Source organism: Ambystoma mexicanum, chromosome 2q, assembly GCF_040938575.1.
Source record: "Ambystoma mexicanum isolate Mex_15411 chromosome 2q, UKY_AmexF1_1, whole genome shotgun sequence".
Taxonomy (NCBI): domain Eukaryota; kingdom Metazoa; phylum Chordata; class Amphibia; order Caudata; family Ambystomatidae; genus Ambystoma; species Ambystoma mexicanum.
Genome location: NC_090924.1, coordinates 1,238,857,592 through 1,238,879,848, shown reverse-complemented (window position 1 = coordinate 1,238,879,848; position 22,257 = coordinate 1,238,857,592). Strand labels below are relative to the sequence as shown.

The 22,257-nt window shown below is 45.4% G+C and overlaps 1 protein-coding gene across 3 annotated transcripts in view; it reads left to right on the top strand.

The window, feature by feature from the left end:
* PHF14 (PHD finger protein 14) overlaps window positions 1-22,257 on the top strand; it is a 2,413,061-nt gene that overhangs the window by 726,349 nt on the left and 1,664,455 nt on the right. For all 3 annotated transcript variants that reach the window (XM_069648631.1, XM_069648632.1, XM_069648633.1), the window contains exon 11: window positions 4,628-4,723. In XM_069648631.1, the coding sequence (XP_069504732.1) occupies window positions 4,628-4,723 (96 nt within the window). The remainder of the gene's footprint in view (window positions 1-4,627; window positions 4,724-22,257) is intronic.

Sequence of the window (22,257 nt, the reverse complement as noted above, 5' to 3'; positions counted from 1 at the left end):
GTGGTGTCGCAGTGACGTGTTGGACCTGCGCGGATTCAATGCAGGTTTCAGGTAGGCCACGCGCAATGTTTTTCATGAATACGTAAACGGGCGCTTGGCGTGTAAATGCATGGAAGCGCCTGTTTTTGGCACCCATTTATTCCATGAATCACCACCTTTTGTCTGTTTTGGAATTTTTATTTTTACAATTGCACACATAACCTTACAGTGAAGTGTCCTAATAAAATTTTACCTAATGGCTTTTTGGTTACGCGTGCACTTTTGCAGAATGGTGACTAAAAGTGGCTAGCACCTTTTAAAATGGCTGTCACACAAGATTTTCTCTTGTTCGTTGGCCATCCAATCCTTGGCCACCTTCCTGCTTTCTCAGGTAAGGAAACGCCATGCATGGTATTCCCTTTCCCAGTGAAAACTACTGCTTTTGCGGGCACGTGGGCTTTGTGTGTGAGCCAGCAGACGGAGCTAAGGCTGTCTGGATACAAACAATGGTTAACCAGCTATAGGCTGTAGTCCCACATACAAAATGGGTCCTCTGGTAGTTAGCATAACCTGAACTAACAAGTAACATTGCTAGTAACCACACTAGTTATGATGGACAGAGCGCATCTGCACTGACTAATGCTAATGAAAGGAGAACTCTGGTTAGTGTAGCAGAGAAGTTATGTGGCAGGAGAAGAACATTGTGTTGCAGATGGCTTTTTCTGAAGGTAACTTCAGTAGGAAAGGTTGCAGGGCCTAAAAATTCAATTTGAGAATAGTGGCATGAACAGGGTTTGGCACCATTAGATTTGGAAACTAGACGCTGCAGACATCACCCCAATTAGGCCAGGCCTAGCAGTCAGAAATATTTGGAATGCAGGCATACTGCCATGTAATATACAGAAAATTCCTTTCAATCCAAGGGTGTGCATTAGGGCCCTATGATTTGTGGCAGCATGTATTGAAAGCTCCCATTGCTTTTGCAAAGGACAGAAATATTGAAAATGCATGTTTGAACACAGCCATTAAGAGATTATTCAGCTGAAAAGTTCTCAGTTCAGGGGGCAAGCTGCAGTTCATGGTTCAGTCAATTCTCCCTAGTTCTAAAAATGAAGGTAGTATACTGATCATTGGGCTAAAATATAAAACAATGCTACAAACAGGAAACCGCAAAAGTGGTATGATTCGGTTTATTTATTTTTATTTATTTTAATCCTTGTATAACGCTGCTCGTCCATAGGTCTCATGGCGCGCAGAAAACACAGATCGGACAGACCATGAAAATGAAGAAGGTGAGATGGCAGGGAAAGAAACAGACCAAGATTGCAGGTTTCTTAACCTGGTTTGAGAATGGACAAATGGGTCTTGGCCAATTTCTTAAAATCTTTGGGGCTAGTGGAAGCTTATTCCAGGCAGAAAGTGCCTGTACATCAAAGATGGTTCCGCTGAATCTGGTGAGCTTGAACCTGAGTTGCACCAACTCTGCCTGGTCTTGAGACCGAAGAGTGCGTCAAGGACTGGTGACCTTGAGGCTATCCATGAGGTATTGAGATGTTTCATAGTTATGACATTTGTAGGTCAAGGTGAGTCATTCATGTATCACACAATGTTTAACGGGTAGCCAATGAAGCCCCCTCCTTAGCGATATTTGCAGGATGCATATTGGAAAAACAAGGAGCGGATGAACCATAAGAAGATGGCTATCCAATTTACATAGACCATAGAGACGCAATGCAGGGCTAGAGGAACAAGCGCATGTAATTATGGAAGTAAGAAAGCCGCACGGCAATTCCGATACAGAGTACCTGCTGAAGAAGAGCAACACAAGGATATTTGGATTAAGACGCTCAGGGTAAGTAAACTGAAGGAACGCAGTGCAATACAATAGCAATGCAGTAAAAATGATGGGGTGCCACCTCATTTCTGTATTTAATGTTCTGTACAGTGGAATATGGTGCAGCTCAATAAAGAAGTCTCTGTTTACATGTAGAATAAGCTTCTACAAGCCTTGCCTTATGCAAATTGATGCATGAGCTCAGCGACAGAGTGAAAGAATAGCTTGGACAGGTGGGTAATGAGCGTAACCAAAGAGGGAAAGCGAAATAAAGAAAGAGGTAAATCTGGTCTCTTTCCATTGTAGTGGTTGCCAAGGGCCATCTCAAACAATAGTGTGGATGGGAAAGATTATCAAATTACCAGGAAAACCACCTGAAAATGTTTGTTTAGGTGAGACTTAGAACCATTCTAAAGTAGAAACTGAGTATTTGCGATACCCTGATAAGTGGGGGTTAAAGTTGTTGAATTAGGTGTGTGGGTCAGGGGGGTGCCCCTAATAACACATTTGTTGCGTTTCAATTAAAGTTGATAATGCCTTAATGACAATCTGGTGAATGATGCACCCGTTGACGGCTGGCTCAGCCTGGACTCCCAGAAAGGTAATGTTTTGGATCTTAGAGAGGGAGGAGATTTGTAAATACAGGGCATGTCCCTGCACATCTTTGTTGTTTGAAATAGCATGTAATGGGTGTTTCTGTTGTGTTTTGCTGTACAAGGGAAGAAATAAGGACGACATTGGTGTATGTAACATAATCCAATCTAAACTTTAAAGAGGAATAGTTACTAGAACAACTCCTGAAGAATGTTCACCACCATGAGGATGAAAGAACAGAAACAAGTTGGGCAGTAGAAAGGGTTGATAAAAGATCTGATCACCATCTATATCCAGATTCTTATTCTGTAGTGTTGCTGAACAGAATGAGAGTACAAAAAGTCACTGTAGCACTTTAATTGGTGCCGTAGGCACTTCATTTTAGAAATTGTGTATTTATATCTGTTTTTTGTAAAATGCCTTTAAATAAAATGTGATGAAATGTTATGAAATAAGGACAGTTGGTTCTGAATCCTCTTGTCCAAGGTATATGGTGAGAGTTTTTGAGCACCCTTTATGCTGCAAAGAACGACATTTAGTAGTTCCACTCATGATTTACTAATGGGGTAAGCCTCCACCACCAGCTGAATCTGCCAGCAGAGCCTTTGATGATGGCATCATGCATATACAGTACCAAACCAATGCCCCCGAGTAGGCCGTTGCAAAACATTCAGAACTCATTTACATATCTGTCCCTCTTCATATTCAAATTGGTCAATAGATGCGAACAAGCATTACACACCCTACATGTGCACAAGCAGTACTGTTCTATCTGGACATAAAAAGCAAATAGGGAAGAGAAGACAGTTCTTTGCCTTTGTCAGGCTGAGAGGGGGGCCCCGTTTCACTAACGCCACCAGCTTCAGATGGATTGCAAAATACATCGAGCTTTGCTACATGCTGGCTCATCAAATACTCCCATTTACACTAAGAGCTCACTCCACATGCACCACAGGAACACCTTTAGCTTTCATTGCTAACGTACCCGTACAAGAAATGTGTAGAGTGACTACATGGAGCTCAACACATACGTTAACACAGCACTTTTCTGTAGACACACAAGCTAGAGTGCAGATTCACAAGTTGGACGAGCAATTTAAATCATTTATTTTCTGCTGTTCCTATTTTAAACACTCCCCTTTCTTCTGGTATTGTTGCTTTCTAATCTGTGCAGAGTCTGAATCTAAACAGGTTCTCAAGCTCCAGAAGACAAATTCTATTTACCCAGTAATCGTCTTTCTGTAGCTTGTATCTGCTTAAAGTCACATGTGCCCACCCTACTTCCCTCCAAGAAAGAAGCAGAACAGTGGGTGCAGAAATATATTACTATGCTGCAGTACAAATAATATGCTCTCAGGGAAAACTAACAATCTGAGGATATCCATCCTTGAAGAATTGTGGGTCCCTGTTCATGTAGAATTGTTAGTCTTACAGGAAGGAGCTCCTCTACCGACAGCCTGTTTTTCGATTTCTAAAAAGATGTAGCACTCTGAGCCAACCACTAGATGGCGTACGATGCATAGCATGTGACGGAGCAGATACATGCTACAGAAAGATTATTACTGGATAAGTCATGTTTGTCATATGTTATATACTGTTTTGATTACCTGTGATTTTGTTATGCTTGTATTAATAAAGGCCTAATGAATAATTGTATTTTTATATACCTACTAAATATTGGTGGCGTTCTGTGTGGACTCATTGTAGCCCTAGACCACTCTCACACTTGTCCCGTGATTAAACCTTCACTGCTCTTCCACACCACCTTGATTGGGGTTTGGCTAACCTCTTTGTCTAAACGGTTTACCATAAATAGTGTGGCCTCCTAAAATCCTACCCCTAATGGCTGATTTTAGAAATCCATCTTAACAGAGCATTTGGACATTCCTGGAAGTTATGAACTCAATGGGTCATTTATTAAATTAACAAAAGGTAATGGTTTGCCACACATCGAAGTTACATTTGCATTTTTACTAACTCCCATCGCCTGTGTACTGTGTGATGCCGGATACCTGTGACGTGCTATTAGCTTCTGCTCAACTAATCGTTATTTCAGCCCTTGTAAAACGAATGATTGAAATGAAAAAGAAAGTCAACGTTTGTGCAACTTGATTGTTAGGATGCAGTGACAGGCAAAGATGACCTTTTATGAATAAAATAACCAACAGTGTACTTACTGCACACCATATGTTAGATAATCTCCTGCATTTTGTAATTCAGCTGTGCGAATCCTTGGATGAACTGCATAATGTGAACAGTGATTTACGAAATGAAGGCCAGTCGCTGTGGAATATCCTCGGCCGAATCATTGGGCAGGTTTGTTTTTATTTTACCTTCAATGCATACCTACATTTGCAGTACATTTCAGCTGCTTGATTTTTTTATGCCTCCTGAAAATGTTGATTTGATCTGTTTCATGCAGTACCTGACCAATAAAACATTTGAGATTGAAATATACCTAGAACTTTATAAGTCACTTACTTGGAACATGTGACTTCTGTTGTTGTAATGTAATCTGTTTTTCAAAAATCTTTAATTTGGTGTAACTGACCTGTCAATTGTGATGAAGACTATCTTGAAACGCATGATAATTCTGTCAAATGCAAAACTATGCGACCTTGCTTTTTCAATGCACTCTAGATATAGGTGAGCGATTTTCCTTTGTGATAAACCTTTAGACATAACATTGCTGACATTAATGCACTTGACGTTGCCTTTCCCCAGTTTTCTGTCTTCACACATTGGGTGAAATTCTTTCATTCAATATGCGAGTGCCAAATATGTTCTCGTTTTTAAATAATTTGATTTTGCTTTCATTGTAACATATTTTTGCTATTGCACCCACTGCCCACACCCGTCTATTATGTATGTGTTTTGAACACCTGCATTTCATGCAATCATATTAATCAGAGCGTTATCCTTCTGTTTTCAGAGGTGATTAATGCAAAATGTTTTTTATTTTGCTTTTACTTTAGTTTATTCAATTTATATCTCTGTGTGGAGATATATATATATATATATATATATATATATATATTTCTGAGGCTTGTGGAATCTGCTTAGATCACATGCTGTGCATAGGCCGACATCTAGTGGAAGCTGCGGAGTATTACAGTTTGTTTTTCGAAAATCGAAAAAGGGCGTCGACACAGGGCGTGCCAGTAATACTATCCCTAGTGTGACGTCCACTGTACCCATGATCCCTCACGCGTCTAGGATCCCCAGATTGTTTTTTTCCGCCATTCTGGTCGGAAGCACTTCATCGGAGTTCCCTGGCTTTGCCATATTTGCACTTAAAACTAATTCTAATTTGCCCCGTTTGGCACCCTTACGTCGATCAGCATCTCGACGCCGAACCGGGGAGGAGATCAACGTCGAAACCCGACGGATTGGGCCTTGAGGCTTCCGCCTCGGCTCGGGCCTGGGCCGCTGGCCTCGGCCCTACAAGTAGAGAGAGTGGGGGGGTGGTACACTTCCACACTCGGTTATAGACACCTTCTTACCTACACACACTTGCCCGCTGCCCACAGGCGCGTATGGAGGGTACGCCCTTTCAGTTTTGCCCCAAATGTAATAAGAAATACCCTTGGGTAGATAAGCACGCTACGTGCAACCTTTGCCTGCCCAGAGACCACCCCGAGGCGGGTTGCAGGGCCTGTAGCAGGTTTAAGACCAAAACTCTTAAGGACCGCTCCACCAAGCGTTGGGCCCACCACGCCAAGCTAGCAGCTATGGAGGCGGAGGGTACCTTCAGCGACGGCAGCGACGCCGGACTTTCGGACGGCGAGGGCACCAAGGCGTCGAAAGACAGCCTAACGCACGTCCCCGGCCTCGGAAGGTCGTCCGTCCCGGCGACTATGGGGAAGTCCCCCGGCGACAAGAGCGTTACACATACACACGCTAAACACAAAAAAGCCACCCGAGATTCGACGTCGTCGAAACCTCGGAAAGAGGCACAGAAGGAGCGGTCCGAAAGGACGTCCTCTGGGCGGTCCCGGTCGAGGTCGCCGCACGACGTCAGGCAAGCCTCCACACTTGCACATAGTGCCTCGCCCATTAACATCACGGAAGATCACTCGTCCGGAGACGAACACGGCTTCCATCCCCAGCCTGCACCCCAGGGAAAGGGTACATCACTTGGGAGTAAGGAGGGCCCAGTTTCGAAGCTTAGTTCGAAACACAGGGATTCCACCTCCGATCCTCGACGCCAGGCGTCGAAAGATAAGGGAAAGGGTAAACACACTTCCACCCACGGGGAAGGGGGTAAGCAACAAAGGAAACAACCCTTGCAATCCCCCACAACAATAGAACTGACTTCCCCGTCCAAGTCTTCTCAGGGACAGTCCATAGAGAGTTCCAGCAAGGTCACCCCAAGCTCAAGACTCTGGTCATGCGAGGACATTGACAGAGTAATGTCAAGGATGTCCTCCTTAGCAAATTTCTTCGAAAGACACCCTGACCAACTACTAGCTTTAAACCCTCAGGAATCTTCTCCCTCAGGTTCAAGGGACCCTATCCCTTCAAATAAAAGGCCCCGGGTCGAGACACCATTAAAGGCTTCAGACCCCTTCGAGGTCCAACCCTATTCTTGCCTTTTCTCTACAGGCCAAGGAGACTCTTCCCTTATAGAGGGCCAGGATTTTGAGACACCAGAAGATCTCGCAGTATCAGATTATTACGGGGAGGACGAAGACGAGGATGAGCCAGAAAATAGCCCAGATATTTTCAGAATGGACTCACCAGTCGAAAGGGAAGCCCCAGTGTCTGATTCCCCAATAGATAATCAGCCCCTCCTGAATGAACTGCTCTCTCGGGCAGCTAACCACTTCCACATAGACACACAAGGTGTCCAAGAAGAGAGGGACTTCGCGGAGGAACTAATAGGGGAAAGGAAGACAGTAGCCCAGACCATTCCCATCCTGAAATCTATTCAACGCAGAATAGCACCGTCCCTTGTCAACCCAAACCTGACAAGACCTGTAAACCCGAGAGTAGAGAAGCTGTTTAAAGCAGCCCAGTCGGACCCTCTATATATTAGAGGCCAACTTAAGCCAGACTCTCTAGTCGTAACTAACACCCGCAAGAGAGCTGGAACCCCATTATCTTCCTCGGAGGCTCCCCCCGACAAGGAAAGTAAGAAACTCTATGGTTTTGGTAGAAAAGTAGCTTCCACGGCAGCCTACCAAACCAGAATCGCGAATTCCACCACACTGTTGGCCAGCTACAACTGCCATCAGTGGGAAGAAGTGGCAGCACTAATAGATTCCGCTCCCGAACCCCTTAAGAGCCAGCTATCTCGCATTTGTGCAGAGGGAAGAAACGTCTCAGGCTGCATTTTAAAAGCAACTTTAGACGCCGCAGACAATGCGGGTAGAATTATAGCAGAGGGGACTGTCATCAAAAGACATGCTTGGTTGAGGCAGTCGGGATTCAGAGCAGAAACACAAGCTGCACTCTTAGACAAACCAGTGGAAAGTGATCTCCTGTTTGGAAAGGCAGTCGAGGACGCACTAAAAAACGCTAAGGAGGAATTCGACACCCTCAAATCCCTTGGCCAGTTAACTACAAAACCACCTAACCAAAGAGGGAACGGCAATTTTCGTCGCCCCCGCGGCCAAAATTCCAATAGAGAAAATAGCTATTCCCACACCCAGGGTACACAGTGGAACACCAACTCACAACAGTCTACCCAGGGGTATGGTAGGGCTAGTAGAAGAGGACGTGGTAGAGGCAGAGGCAGCCCCAGTAAAGGAGGCGGCACGCCTCCACCAAAGCAGTGACGCTCATTTCAGGGTCCCTTCCCATGCAACCCCAGTAGGGGGACGAATATCCAGCTTCACCCAGGCATGGGAAGGGATAACATCCGACAGATGGGTGCTGTCGACTGTATCCAAGGGGTACTGTATAGAACTACTGCAACGTCCCCGAAACCACCCTCCAAGACAAAAAGTCCACTCTTTAGAACATCAAAAGATCCTCCTTGAGGAAATCTACAATCTGCTCCTAAAGGACGCGATAGAACTCGTCCCAGGACACCAGGTAAACAAGGGTATTTATTCAACTTACTTCCTTGTGCCAAAGAAAGATTTAAAGGATAGTTCCGGGACTTTTTTTTTATTGTCCCTACGGGTCGGCCATGTGTTTGTAAGCATAAATCGGTATATCGTAGGAAACTTTCCTATGGACCTTACCCGACTTTTCGCCCATTATCGCACTCGAAATCAGCCTCCATTTTGTGATAATCCTATCATTCCGCCGCATCGACCTGGCTCACCTGCCTTTGCGGCACTAAATCAAATCCCCCGCCCCTGAAACAGACATTATCAAAACATTCATATTCCCCGCCTCTCTCCGTGACGTTACTGTGCTGCGTAGGCAAACGCGCCCAGGCGTCTTCTACGCGACTCCACACAGACCCCGGAAATCAACACAGATCAGCTCACAATACAGCGCACCACAATTCGGAATATGAAACTGTACTTTGAAATCAAACCGCAAGATTGTAAATGTGGTAAAGTACATTTATTAGACATCAAATGTTTAGAGAATATTCAGCGATTTGCATTTTTATTTGCTCATGTTCCAAAAAGTTCGTATTGAGGAACGCGATGGTCCTTTGCTGTACACAGGGTCTTAGAGCATCTCACAATACAGCGCCACAATTCGGAATGTGAAACCGTGGTTTAAAAGCAAACGGCAAGATTGTACATTTGGCAAAGTACGTTTATTGGACATCAAATGTTTAGAGAATATTCAGCGATTTGCATTTTTCTTTGCTCTCGATCCAAATTAGTTCGTCTTGAGGGAAGCGATGTTCGTGTGCAGTAGACAGGGTGTTGGTTTACGATAAAAATAAGCTCTTCGGTCGCACTGATAATCGCATGGCTGTTCCAACAACGAGGCACTAGGCCACCACAACGGTAGGTATGTTGCATCTAACCGTTAGTACCGCGTAAGGGCATACTTGTACTTGGCGATCGTCCCATAAAATGGTCAGGGTGGTAACGTTGTTCACCCGGAGAAGCAACTGGCGGCTGTAGAAGCCGTCCGCCGGTGTCTGGTACTCGTGACACAGACAGTAGTGAATGATGTACCTAAAAACATAAAAAATGAAATTAGTCTCACCATCAGATCCTTATTAAAATCATAGCGAGGACAGCGCTACTAGGTGTACACAAGTGTTTAAAGGCGTGGCGAGGCAGGGAGGGGGGGGGGGGAGTGGAGTACAAGGTAAGTAGCATAAAATAATAAATAAATAGGGCCAGCTGGTGGCAAGTGCAAGGTAAGTGCAGAACAAGTGCTGGGAAGGGGGGGCTGTAGGATACTGAGACAGTCCCCCAGTGCAGGGGTTGACAGGGAGGCAGTGCAGGTGGAGAGTTGAAGGGCCCAGGACCGAGGTCGCAGACAGTGGACCAGTTGTAGCAGGGGAGAGGGAGAGAGAAAGCAGAAGCAAAGAGGAAGGTTTTGAGGTGCTTCAGTAAAAGCAGATGTTTCTCCTCAAGATAGTGCGCGGTAGAAAACAATATGCCACATAGAACGAACAAGTACAACTGAACCCGTCTTTAAAGCCACTGTATAGTAATGAAATTGCGGTATAAACTCATCAAAAGTTACTTACATTATATTTGCATTTTCCATTGTGTCTCTGTGTAGGGCAGACCCGAAACACCACTCCTTTGCCGACGTTACTTCTTCTAATGAACGTGGCTCATCGTTTCGTTTCTGAAATTTTATTCATTATCTTTTCATAGTCTTTCAGGATGGTCCCGGCCTGTCAAGATCAAATCACAATAGAACCTTATACTGGGTCGTGGGCCGTTCCGCCACCCGAGCAAAACATCAAAGCAGCTGACCTTCACTTTGAGCGAGCACACATTTCTAGTTAGCTGCAGTCAGTGTAAGGGCATCTTGTCTGCGTGCCTTTTTTTTTATTGTCCCTATGGGTCGGCCATGTGTTTGTAATACGGAAACATTCTATAATTTTTGTAAAAATGATTTATATTACTGTTTGGTTTAATTGCAATGGGCCTGCAACATGAGGAGACTCGAGAGAACAGACAATCAAATTACAATCATTTAAACCGTGATGTGTATTTCTCAATGAGCTCTGCTTTAGGTGGACATGGAACAGAGGCAATGTTGGGTGGCAATGCAGTTGTCCCCTGCATAGGTTCGTTCACCACTCCATGTATGTGCCTATCGAGGACATCTACGATAAGTCTCTCAATAAACTCATATTGCATATCCTCAAACACTGGTTTGATCACCCATTGTTTACTTCTTTTAGCGAAGGCCTTATTGTAGCGAAGCGTCCCTAAAGTTCCGGTCGTCCTACTTTGTTGACGGCCAACATTATGGTTATGTGCCAAGACCGCTAGAAGAGTCCGATTTATCATGCCTTCCATGCCAAAATGCAATCTTTTGGGCCTGTACTTTAGGCACATATTGTGGAACACCTCCAAATCTCCTGTGTGGCAGAATTCCGTGAGTCCCCTCAAATCTCTTGTTATAGTTTTATCAAATACAATCTTTTCAATGGCCTTGTGAGTGGGTGATGAAGGAATCAACCACTTCTTCTTCCGTGCCTCCTCTGTGGACAAATGGCCATGTTCGCATTTGTGGAAATGCTCATTTGTCGACCATCGATGTACGTTGCTACAGTGCAACATTACTGACCGCCATTTTTCCAGTAGAATTTCCAACGACCCTTCACATGTTTTTGAGCTCCACCAAAGATGGTTGCTGATTGACTTGGACCACTGTGAAATACCTTGCATATCTTTTTTTTTTCCTGCAGCCGACAATTTTTTATTGATTGTTTTTGCAAGATGCCATACGTCAAATTGGTGATTTATATTTTTGTACTCTTCTCTCATTGTCTTGGCAATTGAAACGTGTCTGTCCGTGGCTATCAGGTCGATCACCATTCCCCGCGATTGTAGTTCTTGCAATGATGCTACAAAGCCAACTTTCTCCATGGCCACTGAGGATGTACTTTGTGACACCTGCACGACCACCGAACTCACAATTTTCTTACTTTCCATGTCCTGAAAGTGGTAGGTGCAGTACTTGGCTGAAAATCCTGGGCTGTCGCACTGTCCATCGCCGGCTAGCCTGAAGCGTTTGCCCGCGAATGTACTTTCCATTGACATTTTTTCCATTCTCCAAGCTTCGCTGATGGCTGGAAATAGATAATCGGTTTGGTATTTGTAGAACTGACTTTTCGCAATGAAATGGATTCCCACAAACTGAAAGAAATACTGTAACTTTTTAAAACTTGAACCACTAAAAAGTGCGGCCGCTGCACAAAGTAGATTGCCTGCTGGCAGTTGCCCCAGCATGGGTTGTGCAGATCATGCGAACGGATGATATTGTGTACAGGTGGCATGTATTTTAAGGTTAGTGCCTCGAATTGCACGAGTCACATTAATCAATGGCTCCCCACATACTTCCCCACCAACCCAATGCCCACATTTCATCATCATAATAATATCCATCAAACAGCTATCGAATACAATGAATTTGGCCTCTTTCCTTATACTGTCACTCTGCATCCCAGCTGGTTCGGCCTGTAACGTTGAGGACATGTCACTCGCATGAAAGGTACAATCTCTGATATCGTCTTCCGCTATGCTGAGTGATATTGATGGTGTTTCATTGTCGTCCACTTCATTCTCTTCCATTGCAACATCTGTTCCTTGTCCGGAGATGGGAGAAAAAAACAATGTCTTCAACTTTCGCGCGCTCTTATTTTTTGCGGGTGTGGATTCTGTGAATTTATCTCCAACTGCATCCGAACTACCAGGAGGACATTCACTATCAATGGCTGGTGGTGGTATAGCTCCGTTGTCAATCACTTCATATTCTTCCCATTGGCACGATGCATCTCCAGTCTCAAGTCCCTGCCAAAAGGTTTGACAAGCAACATCTCTCGTTCGCTTCACTGTCTGTGTAGATCTAGTTCTTACACCCACTCGCAACTAGAGGACAGATTAGAAAAGGGATGTTCAGTTTAAACACAACTTACAGTATTGAACTATTGACAGTGAAAGACAACATAATATAGTGAACAGGACACTAACCTTCTTTTGCTTTCTTTTCTTTGAAACTTTCTTGCCTCGAACTTCAACATCTGGACGCTGTTGCTCCGACTCGTGTGTGCATGTCTCCACTTCCTCTCGCGCTGCAACGACTATATTTTCATGATAAGCACATCCATCACTCACTGAGGCTCCATCGACTCCCTGAAACATAGAACTTTCATTAGTATGTATAATAATATTGAAAACACAAAATGTACTTGGGGACCAATACCCATACGTACATCTCAATAGCAAAACACGAATGAACGCATTGTGTAGAACATTCAAACGACAATAGTTCACGCATTGTTGATCTAGTTAGATTGAACTGTCAAGATCCATACCTCGGGCTCCGCATAGACTTCCATTGATGATATTATTGAAGATGACGCTTCAGCAACTCCCTGAAACACAGTAATTGCATTAGTATGGTTTTCTATTTTGTTAAAAAGAACATAAACTTTGTGCAGGCGTCAACGGCTCATCTAAATAGACCTGCACAAATGATCAGTTGTCTAAAATAAATAATGGATATCTAAATATGATTCGATTTGCTCCATCGTTGGAAGTGTCACCACCCAGAGATCTGCATCAACTACTAGGGGTGATGTTCTTGTTGAAGAAGCTCCGTCAGATCCCTGAAACATAGTACTTGCGTTAATAAAGAAGGAAGTATAGCGGATGTAATCACGTCATTTGATCTCGCATGATTGATCTGTCAGTATCCATACCTCGAAATGCATAAGAACATCAAGGGACGCTGTAACTGCGGTGCACACTTCTGCAAGCTGTTGCGCCGACCCGTAACTGCATGCTCCCCCTTCTTCTTGGACTAATGCTCCATCGACTCCCTGAAACATAGGACTTTCATTAGTAATGAACACAATATTGAAAAAAGAAGACACATAGGAGGGCGACGACAGAAGGACATACCAATGGCTAAAAACGAAAGAAACATTGTGTGTAACAATCACGCTACAAGAATGCAAGATCTGATGATCTCCATCGATGGAACTGTCCGGAAACGTACCTCGAGCATCTGAGTGACATCTACGGTTGTCGTCAATGCGTTGGACTCCTCAGCATCTCCCTGAAAGACAGTACTTGCATTATTTTGGATAACAATAATTATAACTGAAAACAAAGACTAGAGGACGAGTACTGTGGTGTACCATTAGGTAAAATAATTACACGATCAATTAAAACTATTGATTTACATGCCTAAAACAAGTCAGTGTCAGAATAGCTAAGTAAGATTACCCGATAGGCGCTTGAAGTGGCTGATGACTGCAATAACGACACGGATGGAGAATCTTCCGCCTTCATATTGAGTGGATACATAAATGGGGAAATTATTGTTAGCTAATGCTACACACTACCGCAAGGCCGAGAGACAAATACGTAAACTTGACTCACCAGTGGAGGGATGTGGACGAATAGAGTGGGAATAGCGGTTGAGAGCAATTTTCGCCTCGCTCGCGGTGTTTTCTTCTTTATTAGCAATGATGCGGAGTACATGTCTGGGCTAAAGTGCCTGCTGCAGATGCGGTATCGATCACCCCTCTTGTCCGCAAAGACTTCTAGGACTCTACTTTCTAGCTCAGAGGCTGGATATCCGCAATATCGGACCCATTCTCTTATCTGATCTATTGTCTTAGGGAAAACATGCATTATAGTACCTTCAGATTTGTTATGGGTCTTCGAAGGGCAACCGCCAATGGAACAGGCAGGCATTATGGAAAGTTCTGAAAAGTAAAGATCAACAATTCTCTATGAATACCAATGTGTTAAAACATTAAATGACACATAAAAGGTTCAATGCAAGGTCCGTTTTGGTTCTTGGAACTATACACGTTATTCACATGCGGATAAGTATTTCAATAACTTTCAAAAAATAGAAAAAGTAATTTGACTAAACTCAGAACATGTGACTAGTTCCTTGCATGTACTGTCGTGAACGAAAAGAAAACATGGATGCAATTTGATGACTACTAGCAAATAGATATAAATTAAAAAATTGGACGCAAAATGATTATGGTACATGGACTTACCTTGACGAACAAACAGTTAGATGCAGGGATCAGAGTAGTTTCTTGTCGTAGAACAGGGAGCAGTTCACAGGTTGCAAACTGACGAGTTTGCTCAAAGTGGTCACGGAAGTTCACAGAGACGAAGAGCAGATAACCAGCACCTTCACGGGTTGACTAGCAAAGCGCAAAGAAGTTCTCATTAGAAATATGAAGTGGGTTATAAAGAATTCGAAACAGGGGTGTGTTTGTGAATGAATGACGTGTATATGTCGTGGCATTATGCGGATTGCAGGGGGGCGTCCAGCGTGAGGGGGGATGCTTGGCAGGAGACACGGGGTCTGGAGGTAGACATGGGAACAACAACCCATGCTCTGTAGACCACTTTGAAGTGTACATGGTCTTTGGCACCTCTTGGCCTTTATCGCTCCCTGACAGCTCCACTTGCCAGCAGCGCAAGTACCCTGGTGCGAACTGCCTTTGATAGGGCGGGGGGGTGGATCGGGGCGGTGGTCGTGCAGACAAGACACAGGAAGACTCGTGAATGGAGACACACTTATGTGGATTGCAGGGGGGCGTCCAGCGTGAGGGGGGATGCTTGGCAGGAGACACGGGGTCTGGAGGTAGACATGGGAACAACAACCCATGCTCTATAGACCACTTTGAAGTGTACATGGTCTTTGGCACCTCTTGGCCTTTATCGCTCCCTGACAGCTCCACTTGCCAGCAGCGCAAGTACCCTGGTGCGAACTGCCTTTGATAGGGCGGGGGGCGTGGATCGGGGCGGTGGTCGTGCAGACAAGACACAGGAAGACTCGTGAATGGAGACACACTTATGTGGATTGCAGGGGGGCGTCCAGCGTGAGGGGGGATGCTTGGCAGGAGACACGGGGTCTGGAGGTAGACATGGGAACAACAACCCATGCTCTATAGACCACTTTGAAGTGTACATGGTCTTTGGCACCTCTTGGCCTTTATCGCTCCCTGACAGCTCCACTTGCCAGCAGCGCAAGTACCCTGGTGCGAACTGCCTTTGATAGGGCGGGGGGGGGTGGATCAGGGCGGTGGTCGTGCAGACAAGACCCGTTTGCCGCAGGGCCTCACCAAGGAGAGGCCATCTAACTGAATGTAAGAGGATGGCTGCAGGATCTACTACATGGAAGGCAGGGGGGTGAGTTTATAAATACCTCACCCTCCCAGGAGAATATACACTAGATTCATTTAAAAAATCAAAACAACCATTGTTAAAATATATGTTGGGCTTTATTTTAGATTTTAGTTAAACATAAATAATAAACATTACACATTGTAAAGTTGAGGTTGCAGCACATCGAGGGAAAATCCGCGGTATTGTCCACTGTCACTGGGGAAATGTTGTCTAATGGCAAGTACCGCACAGGCAGGTATTACTCTCCGAACGCGGTGTCCGAGCCTCCCGTGAAGCCACCAAGTGAAGCAACGATAGGCCACCAGCCTGTACCACCTGTGGAAAAAAAAAGATGCAAACTGTATTAAACTGACCAAACTTTCTTATCAATGTCGATTCAGGTAACACATGTCATTTTTCTTAGAAAAAAATTATATCTAGAAAATGCACTATATGGAACCAATTTACATGCGTTCGAATGATATGTAAATGTAATTTTATATGTGGGAGACGACCATGAAATAGTGGTGGCATCACTGACATCACAAACAGAGTATACTTACTCGTTACTCGGATTACGCGGACGAACAGTGCCACGAAGTTCGTGCATAAGCACCATCATCATCCTCAACACTGTCCGTGAGAGGCAGGCTTCCCTGAACTCTGGCAGCTCGGTGATGCATTGCGGACTTTGCTCGCCTTCCTGCAGACTTTGCTCGCTTTCCGAAATGTAGGCCAAGCACCCGGAATTTTCACGGCAGCAGCAGTTCTCCTCCTCAGTTGGCATCAGCTCGCACCGATTGCACGTGCACCAGGTGGAGACGCCGTCCATGCGACATGGTCCAGGCTCTTCATCCGTTGACTGGTCCTCCCAACTGCCGTCCGAATCCCCATCGTTTTCGCGTGCTTGCCTTTCCAGTAGTTCTTCCTCGGTGTACTCGGGCTCGTACATATACGGCATTATTGTAGCCATTGTGTGGTAAAGAAAGTAAGATAATTTATAGCGGTGGTACTGGTATCTGTTCACACGGGCTACAATCAACGAAGGTAGCTGACCAGAGCACAGAAACGAGTCACAGAATACTCAAAGTAACACACAGAGAGGAATGGAATCGAAAATCTGCTGCTGTATGTTGTGAAACGGTCTGTTTATACTTATTGGGGAAAGAGGCGTCCTGCCATTTCCATGGCAACACGTCAATAGCTGAGGCGCAGCGATTGTTGACGCGAGACGTGCTTGAAATGGGCAGTACGCGTCTGCTGATGTCAGGCTCAGGGGCGGGGGATTTGATTTAGTGCCGCAAAGGCAGGTGAGCCAGGGCGATGCGGCGGAATGATAGGATTATCACAAAATGGAGGCTGATTTCGAGTGCGATAATGGGCGAAAAGTCGGGTAAGGTCCATAGGAAAGTTTCCTACGATCTACCGATTTATGCTTACAAACACATGGCCGACCCGTAGGGACAATAAAAAAAAAGTCCCGGAACTATCCTTTAACAATGCGCCCAGTATTGGACTTACGGCCTGCCAACAAGTATGTCAAGCCCCAAAAATTCCGTATGACCACGCTACAAGAGGTAATCCCACTCCTAAAAAAGGGGATTACATGGCAACCTTGGATATGAAAGATGCCTATTTTCATATTTCCATGCTCCCGGCGCACAGAAAATACTTGCGCTTCAAGGTGGACAGTCGCCACTACCAATTCAAGGTACTGCCCTTCGGGATAGCTTCAGCACCAAGGGTATTCACCAAGGTACTGGCGGTGGCAGCTGCACACCTACGCAGGGAGGCAATCCCAGTGTACCCTTATCTGGACGACTGGCTCATAACGGGGGAAACCCCAGGAATCTGCAGATCAAACATTCAGAGGACTATCGACCTCCTCCACGAATTAGGCTTCTCTATCAACGAGAAAAAGTCAAGTCTGGTGCCAAGCACCTCAAAACAGTTTCTAGGAGCTATCCTAGATACTCAGAAAGAATTGACCTTCCCTTCGGAAGAAAGAATTCGGAATATACTTCTGCAAATTCCGCATTATCAGTCAGGTCAACAGATAACAGTACGCAAAGCTATGCGGTTACTGGGCATGATGGCGTCATGCATTTACCTGGTCCCCCACGCGCGTCTGCGCATGCGTCCCATGCAGGAATGGTTGGCGAAACAGTGGTCTCAGGCAAGTGGTCAGTGGGACGATCTAGTGGTCGTTTCGCCAACACTCGTACAGAGCCTACACTGGTGGACAAGAGAGAATCTCGCAAAGGGGAAACCCTTTTACGATCCCGAAGTACAGGCAGTGGTGACTACAGATGCATGCCTGACTGGGTGGGGAGCTCACCATCTCCACCACACAGCTCAGGGTCTCTGGTCTCACTCAGTAGCCAAGAACCACATCAATCTGCTAGAGCTTCTGGCAGTATTCCGAGCGCTGCAGGCGTTCGAGCCCCATCTACTGAACTTGTCGGTACAGATCAGGACGGACAGCACGACAGCCATGGTCTATCTGAACAAGCAGCTTGCCCAGAAAATATGGATATGGGCACTCAGACGGAACATCTTCCTGTCATCGCAACATGTTCCAGGGGAGCTCAATTCCCTAGCGGATGCTCTAAGCAGAGACTCCCTCCCAGAAGAACACGAATGGGTCCTTCACAGAGACGTAGTAGAAGATCTCTTCTCTCAGTGGGGTTTCCCCACTATAGACCTATTCGCCACAAGCGAAAACAAACAATGCCCAGAGTTTGCATCCAGGTTCCCCCAAACGGACTCCCAGGGGAATGCCCTGTGGATGAACTGGTCAGGGATGTTTGCGTACGCTTTTCCACCAACTCCTCTCATCAGGAAGGTGGTGTACAAGATGAACAAGGAATCAATGACGCTCATCCTAGTTGCTCCCATGTGGGCGAGACAACCATGGTTTCCACACCTACGCAGGATGGCGGTGTGCGAGCCCATCAGACTCCCAGCCTGGTACAACCTTCTGTCCCAGCAACAAGGTCAAACAGTGCATCAGGAACCCAACTCTATGAACCTAGCAGCATGGCTCCTGAAGTCATAGAGTTTGGACATCTCAAATTACCACAGAGGTGTATGGACATTCTAAAAGAGTCCAGAAAACCAAATACAAGACACTGTTACTTTGACAAGTGGAAAAGATTCGTTATCTGGTGCCAGAATAAACAAATCAACCCGGTTGATTGCACTCCTTCCAACGTGGTAACATACATGCTCCACCTGCTGGATGCAGGGTTGGTTTTTAACTCTCTGAAAGTACACCTGGCAGCCCTCTCGGCTTACACCACATCCCATAACAGGGTCTCGTGGTGGAAAGTACCAGTGGTTAAAGCCTTCATGGAAGGAGTAAAGAGACTTCACCCTCCTATTTCGAACCCACCGCCAGGATGGGACCTCAACGTGGTGCTAGCTAAGCTCATGGGCCCCCCCTTCGAACCCATGCATAAAAGTAGTCTCAAACACCTGACTTATAAAACGGCCTTCTTAGTAGCCATTACCTCCATAAGAAGGGTCAGTGAAATTCAGGTTCTGTCAGTGCAAGATCCTTTCTTTACTATCCACAAGGACAAACTGGTTTTACGCACACACCCTAGATTCTCACCAAAATTCATATCCAAGTTCCATGTAAACCAGTCCATCGAGCTTCCGGCTTTCTTCCAAAACCCACAAAGCTCGGCTGAGGTGAAACTACACACCCTAGATGTGCGTAGGGCGGTCTTATACTATGTAAATAAAACCAGACCGCTAAGGAAAACAGATCAACTGTTTGTCTCCGTAGCTACAGGCAGAGAGGGGGATCGCGTCTCTAAGGGCGCTATCTCTAAGTGGATTATCAACTGTATACAGCTGTGTTACTCTCTTTCTGGAAAGACTCTGCCTTTTACGCCAAGGGCCCACTCTACTAGAGGCATTGGGGCCACTCTGGCTTTCATTGCAAATGTTCCCCTCGACACCATTTGCAAAGCAGCTACTTGGAGCTCTATTCACACTTTTACTCAGCATTACTGCATTGACACTCATTCCAAGACAGATACACAAGTGGGACAAGCGGTTCTAAGACACCTGTTTGCTCATGACCCTTCTCACATCCCACCTCCTCCTTCTTCTGGTACTGCTCGCTAATCTATGCACAGCATGTGATCTAAGCAGATTCCACAAGCCTCAGAAGGGATACATTACTCACCGTAATCGTATTTCTGATGCTTGTATCTGCTTAGATTCACATGCGACCCACCCTTCCTCCCCTCCGAGAGAAGGCGCATGGTTGCTTGTAGTCTTACCTTTCTGTCTATCTGCTTGGACTATCTGTACTCACGCTACTCCTCATGCTACCTCATGTCAGGAAAAACACAATCTGGGGATCCTAGACGCGTGAGGGATCATGGGTACAGTGGACGTCACACTAGGGATAGTATTACTGGCACGCCCTGTGTCGACGCCCTTTTTCGATTTTCGAAAAACAAACTGTAATACTCCGCAGCTTCCACTAGATGTCGGCCTATGCACAGCATGTGAATCTAAGCAGATACAAGCATCAGAAATACGATTACGGTGAGTAATGTATCCCATATATGGAATTAATATATTATATATTATATATTTCTGAGGCTTGTGGAATCTGCTTAGATCACATGCTGTGCATAGGCCGACAACTAGTGGAAGCTGCAAAGTATTAGTTTGTTTTTCGAAATTAGAAAAGGGGCGTCAAACTAGGGCATGCCAGTAATATCCCTAGTGTGACGTCCACTGTACCCATGATCCCTCAGGTGTGTAGGACCCTCAGATTGTTTTTTTTCCGCCATACCTGTCGGAAGCATATCGCAGAATTCCGTTGGCTTTAGCCATTCATCAATATTACAATTTCCCGCAGCCCCAAAACTTACACAGGCTTATATGGAGTCTGATACACTTTGTTTATTTGGGCGCCCATATAGCCAGAACTGTCCAGCGCATTGTACTATACTGCACTGGCAGAAGCACTGTGTGCTAAGATGAAGAGATGGAATGTGTTGCCCATATCACTAGCTGGGAGGATAGCCCTGATCAAAATGGTAATATTACCAAAGATTTTTTATCTTTTCAGCACAGTGCCAGTATGGCCCGGCCGCGCTCTGTTCTCCAAAATCAATAGGTGGGCCACATGCTTTCTTAACCCTGCTCCCATACCCCCTTCATTGAAGGAGTGTGAAGCGATGGTGGCGCTACAAAGGATAACTAGGCCCACCCCAAAACAATACAACTCGACAAACCCTTCCAAGGTCACTATTACGGCATGGTCCAGAATCGCTGACATATTCAGCTCCGGTAAACTATATCATCCGAGTATGGCAATATGGGGGTACTCACACATGCCCTTCAGCATAGAGAGTGAACTGGCAATACACTGGAGTGCTAGAGGCATCACCCAATGGGGTCAGCTATTCCCGGATCAACACTTCCTTCAATGGGAAGACGTTAAAGACATGGTGGGTAACACAAATACGCATAAATAACAATATCATAGGGTAGCGGCCCTCGCACAACAAATCTACCCAACATTCCCAGATGAACCAGAAATAAATATGGCATTAGGCTACATATTCACAGGGGGAACCCAGAAAATTACTGCCTCTACACTTAACAAAACTGTAATACAAACACGTCCTGCGGTAACTCACACAGCTAAGGGCAGGTGGGAACAAGACCTGGGGCAATTGATAGAAGACCAAGAATGGTCTCAGATCTGCGCACTGACTAAATGGATATCTTGTAGTTCGAGATTCAAATTGATCCATTATAAAATAGTGCACATGACACACTACACGCCAACAAGGCTTAAGCAGATATATCCCTCGTCGGCTGGTGCCTGTTCTAGATGTAAATCTGAAAATGCCACTATATTTCATATGCTATGGGACTGTGCCAAGCTGAGACATTACTGGTCAGAGGTTTGCGGGGCTCTGGACAAGATGGCAGACCAACCGGTGATATGGACACCACAGATCTGCATGCTGGGGGCAGTAGGGAAAATGAACCCAACGTGGCAAAAACTCCTGAACCTAAGTCTGCTAATAGCGAAAAGGGTCATATTAATGAGATGGAAAAATGTGCAACCCCCTACAATAGAAGACTGGAACAGAGATATGGTGTGGATTAACGATACCGAAGAACTGTATATTGACTCGGTCATGCCCCACTGTAGACCCAGAAACATATGGTCACGGTATAAACAGTATCTGGCAGAATTAAGTGACCTTGAAAACCTGAGTACAGAAGAAACCTGACCTGTATATGTTGTTTGCCAGTATTACCGAATGTTACTGATGTATGTGCATAACCTGTGAGCAAATATAAATAAAGTTGTTAAAAAAATATTACAATTTCCCCGTTTTCTCTCACCCTACACCGAGGATCGACATCGGTGAATCGAGATTGAGGAAATCAGCCGTCGAGACTACACGACGGACATTGGGCCTCGGAAGGCCTCTCTGGCCTCAGCCCTGTACAAGTAGGGAGAGTGGGGGTAGCCATACACTGGTTTCCTACATATACCCGACCGCTGCCAATTAGTAACATATGGAGAGTACTCCCTTTAAATTC